We start from the raw sequence: 12,991 nt of genomic DNA, 5'->3' as shown, positions 1-12,991 counted from the left end.
TCTGTAGAGATGTGTGTTAAACATAACTGAGCATTTTTTTCAGTAAGCACATGCAGGCATTGAAATTCAAATTTAAATTGTCTTAACAAAATAAAGTCAGTCTGAAAAACTAGAACCTGTTGGTTGTACGCTGTACGCTGTAGTAGCACTTAGGATTTATTGCTTCTATCACCTTTGCTTGCGTTTAGAGGGAATCTTTAAGTAACATTATCTTGGCTGATGGGAAGCCAATCAGAAATAATGACTCTTTTTTTTTTTTTTCTTAATTGAAAAAACAAATGAATACTCTTCCAATGAGCAGTGCTTTTGAGGGAAGTATCTAATGTCTGCTAATCATTTCTTGTGAGAAATGAAAGTACTGGAAATACTACTGAATGTACTAATTTTCTAAGGGTTTTCTAATTATCCTGTTCATTTTTTTGTAGTGTAGATTTGTGTCAAGGTACACCGAGGTATATTTGAAGAAAATACAGAGCAATAAAATTGTAATTCATGTACGATCAACAAATAATGTGCTAATTTTGTTAGCACCACTGCATTTGAAGAGTTTGGGTGGTTCGTTCTTAGGCCTGTGCTTCATTGAAGTTTTTACACTCTTACCTGTTAGGCAGTGTTTTGCACAGATTTGTTGGTTTCTATCTAAATGTATGTTGGTAAATAAGTATTGATTATTATTATTACTATGATTATTTAAATCAAAAATGGAAAACACGAGTGGTAATAATTCCTTCTCTGAAGAACTGCAGAATGATTCCCGTGTCTCTGAGTGGACTTCTGGTTATTTCAGCGCATTATCTGCTCCCTGAACATTCTTGGATAATCAGAATTCATCTGTATAAGACTGTCTTCCCTTCCTCCTCCTGTTTACCTAACCCTCCCCTCCTTCAGATACAGCCTTTTGCTTTACCTCTTTTGTTTACCTGTTGAGATCTGAGTTTGAACTTCTCGTGCAACTCCTGCTGAATGTTAAAAGAGCTTTAGGGAGAATGTTGAGCTAACCCTGAAATAATTTTTGCATGAATTCTTAAAGTCCTATTGTTTTGAAAGATCACCTTCTATTCTAAACCAAATAAAACAGTTACTTTACTCCTGCTCTTACACAGTACTTCTTCTAGCACTCATGTAACTAACTCTGTGCACAGAGGCCAATATTTTAGGCTTATCATTAACGTGCCAATATTTTCTACCATGGACATGGCCCTGATCTTTTCCAAATATCTAAATGCTGGAGTCTTGTTTTTCCATCCATTTTGGAACATTATGTCAAGTCCGAAGGTGTGCTCAGAAAGCTGCTTGGATACTGCTTTCCTGTCCTTCCGTTTTCAGACTCAGGTAGGCATTGCCTTCACAGCTCCGAGTAAGCCGTGGTCCTCAAGCAGGCGTCCTGAGGATGGCTGGATTCTGCTCCGCTGTCAGGCTGTGGGAATCTAGCTGCCGAGAGGAGCGCTCCCTTCCTTGCGGTTTGTCAATCATGGCAGTTACACTGGGGGAGATTTCATTACGCAGAATCACAAGGTCGCTGACTACAGCCTAGTGTGGCTTTATGGATCCCAGCTACACCCAGTTTCTGTCAGGGTGATCAAGAAAGATGACTTGACTTTATCACAGTTGTTATCTGCAAATAGCTCAGTCATGTTTGCTATCGGAGTTGTAAAGCAATTTGTTCTGCCAATACATTCCACACTTCTGAGTTTTGTCCTTTTCTTTGGTTTGAGTCTTCAGATCTCTGGTTTTTGCTTTCCGAATAGATAATTCAAATCAGACAATTACTATATATATAATTATATAATTAGCCTCTTGCATATTCTGTGTTACACAAACACACGCACACCCAAGTATCCCTAAGCTCTGTTGACAGGATAAATTGTAAATTATATCTGAAATTTTTTTCTGAAAGCAGTCTGCAGCTTACTGTACAGATGTTCTTTTGGTAAATGAAACGCTACTTCTTTTTCAATTATTAGTGTTAACAGACCTACTGTGGGCCCAGTATTTGCTAATATCAGATAGAATCCAAGATCTGGGTTTTTATGCTTGGCAAATGTGACAGTAACTGTAGTTCTGACTATCTTGTCTGAATGAATCAGTCACATGTGCAATGAGTATGTATTGGCGATTACCTATAATGCATAAGCAGACTATCTTCCTTCACTTCTTTTAAACATTTTCTACAAGCACTGTTATTAAAACACCACATGCTGCTAATTTGTCAGGTGCATGTGCTCCATAATGCTCTTCATAGCTGATAAATGTCTTGTAGCTTCTCCTTCTGCATTTATCTTTTTTCTTTTAAAGCTCTCTCTATGCTTACAGAAACTGATATGATTCAGTCCAAGTGTATAAAGCTACCTACTGAACTTATATGGCATTAATATAAGTAGACATAAATAGGGCAAGGCCTCTGTGAAAACCATATATCCTTTTCCATCGTAGAAACTAAACTTATGTTCAGAAACTATTTTTGGATTGAAAATTTGAAATGGCTTCCTGGAGCTCAGCACATACCCAATGTTAAGAGTACATAAAGTACCTTTTGAAACCATCTTTACAAGAAACTCAGATTCAAATTCCTCTTTTATCTTCTAAGTAGAAAGGTTATACTGACTTTTATAGTTGAATTTTAATTTGACAAGGTTTGTGTAAGAGGCAGTTCTTCTCAAAAGCCAAAGTTTCCCAAGAACCAGTGGAAGAAAAGAAGGCATCAAAGAAGTGGATGAACAGTTTTGATCTCATTTGCAATAGTCCTGTTTTGCAAGGTGTAGAGAAGAAAATTACAGGTTTTTTTGTGTGTGGTGGGCGGGGTGTCTTGAAATGTAGAAACTAATGTGAGTTGGTTTACGGAATTTGAAAGGAAATATACCAATAGCTATTCCTGCTTGCTTTTTGTTATGGCCGTTATTCAGAGGTTTACTGTCCTTGGCTTCATGACATAGTTTAAGCTTGGAGGACAAGTTGTGCATCTTGTAGATGCACTGAAGATGAAGCTCTATGTGAATGGTGAAATGGATTTTAGTTGCAAAATGCATATTTAAAAATACCCCAGTAGCTGGACACTCTGCATGGAGTTATCATTTAGATGCCCTTCACATTTCTTGTACAAAGCGCTAAAGAAATTACCTGTAATAGGGATACCTGAGAAGTCGTCACATTCGTTAGAGTTCTGGCTTTCTCTCTTTCTACACAGTGTTCCCAAATAGTCTTCTACATTATTTTTTTCTATTGTCTCTCTTTAGTGTCATTGTTTGAGGGTTTTTAAATAAAAAACTATAGCGATGAATTAACTATGCAAAAACATTTGAAGGGTCACCTGGGGTCTGAATACACTTGATGAAACTTTTCATCTTTTTTTCTCAAGAAGTATGTTCCACCTGGGGTTGGTGATCTGGAGAGATCCAGATGCAGATCTTGGGCCAAATGCATGCAGGCAGTGCTCTTTCCCCACGCACCGCCTTCGTGGTCATCACTGAGTATCAGCAGCGGGGTGTCAGGAAGTCCTGCTCTGAAGTCTTCTGGCACTTTAACCCCAAGAATTATTTAATTACTGGGAAATAAATGCTAAGGGATTGATTCACAGTACTGATGGAAAAACACTTGAACTTGCCTGCAAACTTTGAAAATTTTCCTTTCTTTGTTTTAGAGAACCTTTTCTCTGCTTTCTGAATTTATCTGAATGTTTAATCAAAGAATTAACTGGAGTAATTCATTAGGCTTGACAGGCAGATTGTCCTTTACTTCAAAGTGCTGTTCTTCTAGCTCTCTGGTAGCGGACAGCGTTAAATCTTTAATAGAAGTCTTAACTTCACCAGAAAGAAGTGGGAAATGTTGTGTAGCTTGTTACTCTTTCTTACTTACAGGACACAGACATTACGACTAATAGAGCATCTGAAAGGTGAGAGTATTGTGCTTGAATACTTTTGTCTATCTGACATATGATGGCAGTAGTTACAATTGCTGAAGGTGGATCCATTTGCATTTCTTTTTAAAATGAGGTCTTTGACATTTGCAGAGATTTATGAGCATTTCTTATTTTGGGTGCAGTTTTAAAAATTCTTTTGCTTTTTCTTTTAAATCTTTTCTTTGCTATTTTTTCGCTTGAGTTCTAATAATTAAAAAGTGTTGTGGGAAAGTGAAGCAACTTGCATATTATGAGCTCTAATGTTTTGTCAAAAAGATGTCATGGAGTGAAATAATGGGATCGTGTCTTTCTGTCTTGATGGTCCCTGTTCTACAGAACTGAAGTAGTTTCAAAAAGTGGAAGAGTTCTAGAAATTGTTTTTTAAATTTGTTAGCCTCTGCTTTTCAATTGCTTAAACAAAAGCTGTGATCATTTCAAAAGGTTGCTAAGAATTGTTTGAAGCTGGCTACCTGAAATGGTTCTCAGAACTCCAAGTGTTTTGGAAGATAAGGCTTTACTCTGCCTCATGAATGTGTCTTTTTTTTTTCCTTTTTTTTCTTTTTAATCTTTTCACACTCTTCTGAAGATACTAATAAGAAGGTTTAGCATCCTGTCTTTGGTAGCATAAGGGTGGTTTGGTTTTTATTTCACCAGAGTTGGATAGCACTTTGACTGGATGTCATCCTCCTTTTCCATCTTTCCTATTTTAATACAGGCATCAAGTAGCATTACAGTTTCATGAAACCTAATTAGTTTGGAAAGAAACTGGTGTTTATACAGACAGATCGTATAATGCTTAAGGCTCTGAGTATGCTCTCGTGCTTGATGTCAAGGAAGGAGAGAATGTTTTTAGTCCTGAAAATAATGTTATCTGCACTTAATTATTTTTTCACCCTTTCTTCTGCAGCTCTTCCAACATCTTCCTTTGGAACAGTAGAGGGTAGGTGAAGTTTTTTTTAGAGACAGGCTTCTCTTTAAAACATGGCTAGTAAAATGGCAAAGCAGAGCCCTGGTGTCGTTTCTCTTGTGTTTTATAGAGCAAGGAAAATAGGAAGAAAGATCTGTTGCTGATATTATTAAATAGGCCTTCACTGTAATTAATGGCCTGGGCCTTTTTTTGCTTGCTTTTCTTATCCCCTTGTTGCAAAGCTTGCTGTCCTGCTGGAATTTTTTTGGAATGCAGAGGTGTGTTCTGGCTCCAAAAGCATGTGCTGTGCCTAACAAGCTTTCCTAGCCACCGAGCCCAGCTGGCTGCTGCAGTCTGTATTTGTTTTGCCTTAACTAATTTTTATATCCATGCTTTAAATTAAACTAACACTTTGTGCATTAAATGACAAACCAAGCACAATGTCCATAAATGAAACCAAACACTATAATCTACTAATTTTTGTTTTCAATGTGCAGTATTATGTAATCAAGCAGCCTACTAAAAAGGAAGATGTGGAAATAATACTGGTGGCATGTAAATGGTGCTAAACTAAAGTGATTGGCCTTTGCTGAAGGAAATGACTGTATTGAGCCAAGGTTTTGGCACTTCCCCTCATACTGAAGACTAGTGAAGACAAATCATCAGTGACCAGCTGGTCAGCATAAGATGTGTTCTTGTCAAATCTCCATATCTTTTGCTGCAGGAGATTATGCATGCCTTCAGCATATAGCACTTAACTGGAGTCTACTCATGGCTTTATTTTCTTGGGTCTTGCAGCTTCCTCCGAAGTTGGTAAAAGCTACAAATACTCAAACTCTTGAAACTCTTTCAGTTTTGGTCCAAACTGTGAACAAATAGAATAAAAGTTAAAATATTATGCATGAAAAAAACCCTACATCTCCAAATAGGCAAGAATCAATATTTAGAAGTCTACAATAGTGGCACTGGAATCACTACAGTAATCTTGTTTGTCATATATTTATGGAACTTAAGAAAAAAGATAATATATTTAACATCCCCTTTTGTTCTCGTGTCTGTTTTTGTAGTCGTTAGTGATGTGAGATGTTTCCTTTCTGTTCAGGAAAATATTCCCCAACGGGGAGGGGAAAAACCCTCTTTGTGTCTTCTGTGATTGCTCAGAACTTCTGTGAGCCTGTTAGATTGCACATCCCTAGCGACTGACAAAGATTTATTGCAACTGAGACCTGTAATAGCGGCATCATTGTCACGTGGACTTCAAAAGCTGTCCCGAGCCTTAATGAACGTGGCTAGTGTTACCACTTCTTCAGCAATCTTTAAACTAGCTCAGGTTTGTCCAACACCTGCAGTTTTGGCAAGATACTTCATTATTAGGGACACTGTTCTTTCTGTGAATCTCCTTCCCTGGTACTGCTTGTAGGTATTTCCTTTGCCTTCCTTTTCATGCCTCCTTAGGCTTGAATAATGATTTAAAAAGCTTGGGGGAGGTATAGTAGCAGTGAGAAACTAAGATGTGTGTGGGAACCAAGGAAAGAGGACAAACCGAGCAGGGAGTGATTCAGTGTCCAGTCCCAGGCATATCTGCTTGCAGGTGGAAGGCGCAGAGGAGGAGGAGGACGGCGGCAGGTGGGGAGAGCAGCCCAGCTTGTCCTGCACGTGAGCAGAAGGCAGCTGCAGCCCCCGACCTGCACAGACCAGGTTTCACAGTGAGTTGGGGCTACGTGCACCATTCTTGCATTATCTTTCCTCCAGATTTTGCCTTGCCCTGGCTTACGGTTCCAGTTGCCACACTCGGTGTGATCGAGAGCGTGGATGAGAGGTGTAGGCTTGACTCTCCTCTGGCTTTATTGCTGAATACAAAATTCTTTCAGTAGTACCAGACAGATATACAAAGCTCTGGCCACTTTCAGCTCTGCTCAGCCAGAGTATTTTTTGTAAGATACTGCTGTATCTTGGGAGTAAAAAGCTCTTACCTTCTTTACATATTTATTTTTACAGTAGTAAGGACAGAGCCTTTCTCTTTTTTTTTCTTTCTTTTTTCGCTCCCCTCCTCCCCCATGAATTCATCTAGTTTAAAGCTACTCTGAATAGAAGTTTTCCCCCTTTGCTAGGTGAGTGGCTTCTGACCTGCACATAAATGCTCTTTTATTCTCACATTCACTGTAGGCAAGCAGCCTGAGCTAGGTCAAGATGAAGATTTGAATCTATTTGATGGTTCTCCATGTCACTCTTCAAAGAATTGCATAGCAGTGAGGCTCTAGATTTTTATTTTATTTTTTTTACACAAATGTCAGTGGACAGATTTAGGGCCTGGTTGTCAACTCAATTCGCTTGCGAATTTGCCTCATGTTTATTAAACTGTGCTTGATCAGTATCAAAGTAAATTTCTTGAAGTCAAGACCACTTACAATGAGACTTTTAAAAAGATGCAAATAATTGCATTGTTAATAGTGTAATTATGAAAAAAAAAAAAAAGGAAGTAAAACTCAAGGGTGACCAAGCTTTGAATTTTTCTAATAGCACCCCTTTCAGTGATGTACCAAATGGACTATTAAAATTATCAGGGTGAATTTCTCTACACTTACTTAATTTAAAATTTCAGTACAGAAGTCTGTCTGCTTACCTCTTCCAAACTAAGCACTGACGCTAATGTGTGAAATACAATCTGTTAATGGTTTGCAGGCATCCATGAGAAGGGAGTACACATGGATTCTTACTTAATGTTATTGTCTGATGTTAAAAAATGTATTTTGAGTAGCTGGATATTGCTGAAAAGTTGGGAGTATGGCAGGGAGATCTCTAGCTATAGTCAGTAAACCGGAAGGGCAGACCTGGGCATTTCTCCTGTGAGGTTGTCATCCTGCGCTTCCGAGAGGAAGGGTTCAGCATTATAACCAAAACTTCATAAAGAAAAGTAAGGTCTTTAACAACTCTGAAATCCATGATGAAAACTAGAAATTGTTTCACTGCCACTATGTCCTTTACAGTATTAAACTTGCTCGAAGGATTGCTATCCCAGCTTTTCAGTAGCACTCTGAAACCATCGAGAAATGGTTTCTTTGTGTTTTGCATTTGCTGCCATTGTTTATTTGGAGTTCTACAGCATGGGGAGAACAGAGGTTGTAAGCACAAAATATGAAGTGTGTATATTACACCAGGCACTCACTTTAAACACATAACTAAGGTTAGAGATACTTCATATGTAACAAGCTTGAAACGCTATTTTCTGTCTTAATGGAAGTTTGGCTTTGAGCGAATGAACAAAGTGCTCGATGTATCTTGGGCAGGACGGGGGCTTGAGGAGAACTTCATCTTTGCAGTTCCATGTCGCTACAAAAAAGGCAAATATTTGCTATGGCAGTTTTTTCATATGTGAACGAGATGCTATAAACTCAGCTTCAAGGACTGAATCCTGTTAGCCAAGGACCAAACTGAGAATGTATTGTGGGTTGGGGGGGGGGAGAGGGAGGAGTTTTGTTTGTTTTTAGCTTGTTTCTTGATTCTGCTTAGGGGAGTCCAAATTTCTCTGCTCTGGAAACACAACCTTTCCTAACCCTTGCCCAGATAACAGCAGGTAGGATTTTATTTCCTCAGATCTCAAGAGGAACTAACAATTTAATCCCCCCTCCCATCAGTTTTTGGCAAAGCAGGTGAAATCAGCTTGTTTTGCCAAACAAGTTAATGCTCCAAATGGAGCATGAGGCATTAAAACAATACTGGCTGTACATCCTGGGGTAAGAACAGACAAGCTCTTTAGCTAGGAGCTGTCACCCATCTTCCTGCACACTTTAAACTTAATGATTATTCTGTGGGGCCGCAGCAATTTGTAAACTCTTTAAATGAGAGAAGGATTAAATTTTGTTGGAAGAATGCTCGTTTCCCAGATTTTTTTTCTCTGCAGATGCTTTCATTCAGCATTATGACAACTTCAATTTTAGTGCAAGAAATCATAACTGTTTGCTTTTTTCTTCCAAAAGTTTTTTTGTGTTTTCATAGCTTAGGAAAATTGTTATAAAAGCAGATTCACATGTCTGTAGGGAAGAAAACAGCCATCTGCCTTTAATCTTATATATTTTAAAGAGTGAATTGCAGTGTTCTGACCACCTCCATCTTATCTACGTAACTTCCGATTTGTGAATATGCAAGTTTACCAAGAGTGAATGAAAGCCCTCTTATTTTGCTCTTATAGAATGAATTAATAATAAGTTTTGTACAGAGATAAAAGAAAATAGAGCCTCAGCTAACTAGATACCAGACCATCCTCTGTGCAGACATGTTGCTGGCTGTGGCTTATAACATTCCTTTGCATATATAGCTAGATGAACGTAAATATACCATTAGATACTGATGTCTTAATGTCATAAGTAGAACTAGACAAGCTGAATCTCTAGCTTGTCCATCATAGAGACATTTTATTTTTCATGCTAGTCAAAGCACTGCGGCTTGAAACCCTGCAAATGTTGCCTCTTATTTCCTCTGAAAGACTTGCTGTGCAATTTTTGAGGATTCGCTTGTTCTGTGATGAAGACCATTTAGTGTATGCAGGTTAATGGTCCTTTTTTTTTTTTTTTTTTTTTTTTTTTGTCAGCTGATGTTTCTGGCACGTTTCTTGGGAGCTTGGTGTGTGGTGATTTGGGCAATCAGTCTTTGGAAGCAGAAGCTGCTTCTTACATTGCGTGTTCAATGGTTAGTTTTCCTTCAGCTTTTACTGTTTTGTAACATGTCTCATAGACTGTGAAGGGAGTAGAACTCGCTTTCAGCTCCTGTTAGACAAGGAAGAAATTTTATTCTTATAGCAAAAAGTGGATTTGGTTTAGGTGCCTTATTTGCTTTCCTGTTTGTCATGTGTGTCATCAGCGAAGCGCCCCATTTTCATGGCAGTTCTAAGCAAGGGGGTTAATTTCTGTCGTACCAGTTGGCTTGCTCTGCTCCAGTAAATATAAAAATGTCACGTCTAATAACTTAAAGTCTTGACAGAATGGTGCATAGCTCATAGGAAGCTTTTAAGAGCAGAAATATTACCCACCAGACTAATGCTATTTGGTTAGGCTCAACAATGGATTTACCCTATTTAGTGGAGCATTCTTTCTTTTTTAAAATAAAACAAATAGCCACTAATAGATGCACTCTGTCACTCAATTGCTGCTCATTTTCTACTCATCTTTTTTCTTTTTTTTTTTCCTTTTCTCTGAGTGTATTTTGTCTCATAAATAAGTCATGCCACAGAGAGTCTGTGCTGTAGCATTTCCCATCCATCTTTCCTACTGGAAGAATTGCTTTGACTTTGATGTGGACTAATTAAGTTCACATTTTTTATGGACATCTTAGAGTAGTTAAAGAAAATAGAGCTGAAATATCTGTGCTTTTCTAAATGAGGCTGTGGGACTTGCTAGGGCTTTGATCTATGTATCCTGAAGTGTGGGGATTTTTTTTCTTTGCTTTGTTTTTCATCCTTTCTTTCTGGAAGAATGCTATCTAGAATGTTTCCATCCAAGCAGCATAGCAAACTTCCCACGAGCATATCTGTTTTCATATGACGCATCAGACTCTTCTGCATTTTGCCCTGCATAAAACTCTGCTGCATGGGCAGAGTTTAATAAGACTGTCTGCACAGCATCAGGCAGGTTTGTCTGTTTAGCTTGCTCCTTGCATTGCTTCCCAAGTCGCATGCTCACAGATTAGATCAATACATTACCTAATAGGACGTTTAAAAACATTTCCACAATTTGCTGACATGGGGGAATGGTGAGGTAAAGTAATAGATTTTGTACTAGATCTTAGGATACACTACTGCGGTATTGGCAAGCCTCTTGTTCTCATGTGAAATTTGCTACTGCAGTGGTGCATTGCAGGAAATAGATAAAAATCAACACACAGAATATATCCACGCACCATATATATTCTGTAAGCCTGGTCTTGAAAAGAGGCATGTGTTTGAACCTTAAGCAGCTTACATGTTTTCACAGGGCAAAAATTTTCCACTTTTAAAAAATCTTACTGTAGAAGGACAGGCAATTTAATTTAAACAAGATCCATTATTTAAATTGTTTAAGAACACAGTAGGCTCTTAAATGCATCTTTTGTAGAGCACTTGACAAATCATTCAGGTTTGTAAGTGCTAGTGGTATGGATGAGACTACTAAAGGAGGGGTGAATAAGAAATTGCTGCATAGTCATTGGGACTTAGGCGAGCTACTTGTTTCTTTTTGAAGCGTAGCTTTAGAGCTGTGATTTTTCTGAGAAAACCAAAATTACCTCTTTAGAGTATCCTCTTATTTTTTCCTCTAGCCTTTGTTGTCTGTCTCTTAAATTGTACAGCTTTTCTTTTCCCCAAGCTTCATTTCAGCCTTGTACCGGCTATAGAATTTTGTGTGAAAGAAAAACTGGAAGAAGTTGTTTTAAAGAAAATAAAATGCAGTTTAATGCCCAGGTCTCGTTTGGCATAGTATAGCACCTGGAGTAGAAAGAGTGGGAGGAAAAAGTGTATGTACAGGGTTGAATAATAACTAATGAAACCTTTGATTCATCCCAAAACACAATTTTTAATTTTATCAGAATACTCTAGTTCTGGGTTGACACGCATTGCTCTCCGAGAGGAGCCTGTGAACCAAAGCTTTATTTTGACCGCTTAGGTAGACTTTGGCTACAGCGTTGTTCTCACTGAAGGACTTATCTTCATTGCAGAACTGATTCAGATTAAGGTGTGTTGCCTCTCTTCTGAGCATCATCCATCCATACAAGCCCTTAACTTTGGTGTGTCGGAGCTTTAACTGTCATCCCCTTCGGGGTATACATGCTCCAAGCTGAGGATGGCACAAATTGTCAATGGAAGTAACTGTCCAGCTGCATAGTGTAATTGCTTTAGAGCGTGAAGGCATTAGTGCACTAACAGCTGTTTCATGGGGACAAATACGGTGAGTTTACTGATGGTTTCCATGCTGCCTTCCAGCGCAGAGCCTTGTTGAAACTTTGATCTTACTGAATGAAAGACCACATAAAAGCAAGTCCTTGTTCTGATTCCTTGGGAGAAAGTGATTTACTTGGAGGAGCTCCCTGTGGAATGGGAAAGGTCACCTTAGGATAGGGTGATGCTAACACATAATTGCATATAGTGTTAGCAACTGTTGGATCAGATTTAATAGGTTAGAAATAGAATATCCTTCTTCAAGAGGCCCCATTCTTCTTGGTTCCAAAGTAGTAGCATACTTCCAGGATGGTTTTTCTGACTCATATGGATCTCTATATGTTTTAGTCCAGTATTTGTGGGTAAAGAGGGGAAAAAACAGATTGTCTTTTCTGAAAGAACTTTCTTTGAATTTCCCTTTACTGGTCTCAGAGCAGCTGTAGTATGTTTGGGCACAGTAGAAAATGGTGTTTAACATTATTGATCCTTCAAAATAAATGCCAATGGGAATTCTGAAAAGCATGTGGAGACATAAAAAAGCTACCGTATTATCTGACATCTAGCATGTATGGAAGCTTTTTTTTTAAAGCTGTTTTTATGTGGAACTGGTTTGCAGTCTTTTTTTTTTTTTTTTTTTTGAGTTCAAAGCTATTTCACACTTGCTTCTTCCAGTTCAGATCAATCAGTCGCTTTTATTTTAGATGAACAGTTGGAGGGGGGAAGAAAAAGTCTCAAATTCCACAAACTTTCCTTAATGGTGATAGGCAATGAATCCCTGCCAATCTAGGGCTGAAATAGTACTGGTGTGTAAATGAGCTATTAAAATAAGTAATCAATGTGCTCTAGAGCCATTCAGTAACATCCATTCTTATTTTATGGTACAGTTTGGAGAAGGAAAGTGAATGGTCTGGCAAATGGTTCGTAAGTTAGCAGACACGGGGATATTTTCTGCTTTGAAAGTTTCTGGGATAACTTAATCCAGATTTTACATCTTTTAACAGAACATGTGTGTTATTTCAAAAGATGTTTGAGGTCTTTTCAGACTAATTCTGAATGTCGTTGCTTCCAGCTGATTTGTCTAGAAGGTGCTTTTATCGGTGGCCTCTTCTCTCATGTTAAGAAGTAGCTGCTCTGTCTGTCTGATACCCTTTAAACCTGGAGGGATTACCTCTGTGTTTCCTTCCTATGTCTTCTCATTGGATCAGTGCTCTGGCTTCTCTACTAACAATTCACTTTTATGCAGAGCATTTATTCTGGTGTTCAGCTCTTGAAAGCATTGTACTTC

At 38.3% G+C, this 12,991-nt stretch overlaps 1 protein-coding gene across 6 annotated transcripts in view; it reads left to right on the top strand.

The window, feature by feature from the left end:
• USP22 (ubiquitin specific peptidase 22) overlaps positions 1-12,991 on the top strand; it is a 116,185-nt gene that overhangs the window by 18,949 nt on the left and 84,245 nt on the right. For 2 of the 6 annotated variants that reach the window (XM_064520116.1, XM_064520113.1), the window contains exons 2-4: positions 3,855-3,889; positions 4,803-4,835; positions 6,394-6,508. The exons of the other annotated variants lie outside the window; for them this stretch is intronic. In XM_064520116.1, coding sequence (XP_064376186.1) covers positions 3,855-3,889; positions 4,803-4,835; positions 6,394-6,508 — 183 coding nt within the window. The remainder of the gene's footprint in view (positions 1-3,854; positions 3,890-4,802; positions 4,836-6,393; positions 6,509-12,991) is intronic. 6 annotated transcript variants of the gene reach the window in all.

Source organism: Dromaius novaehollandiae, chromosome 14 (genome assembly GCF_036370855.1).
Source record: "Dromaius novaehollandiae isolate bDroNov1 chromosome 14, bDroNov1.hap1, whole genome shotgun sequence".
Lineage (NCBI taxonomy): Eukaryota > Metazoa > Chordata > Aves > Casuariiformes > Dromaiidae > Dromaius > Dromaius novaehollandiae.
Note: the sequence above shows the minus strand (reverse complement) of the source record. Positions and strands in the feature narration are given on the sequence as shown.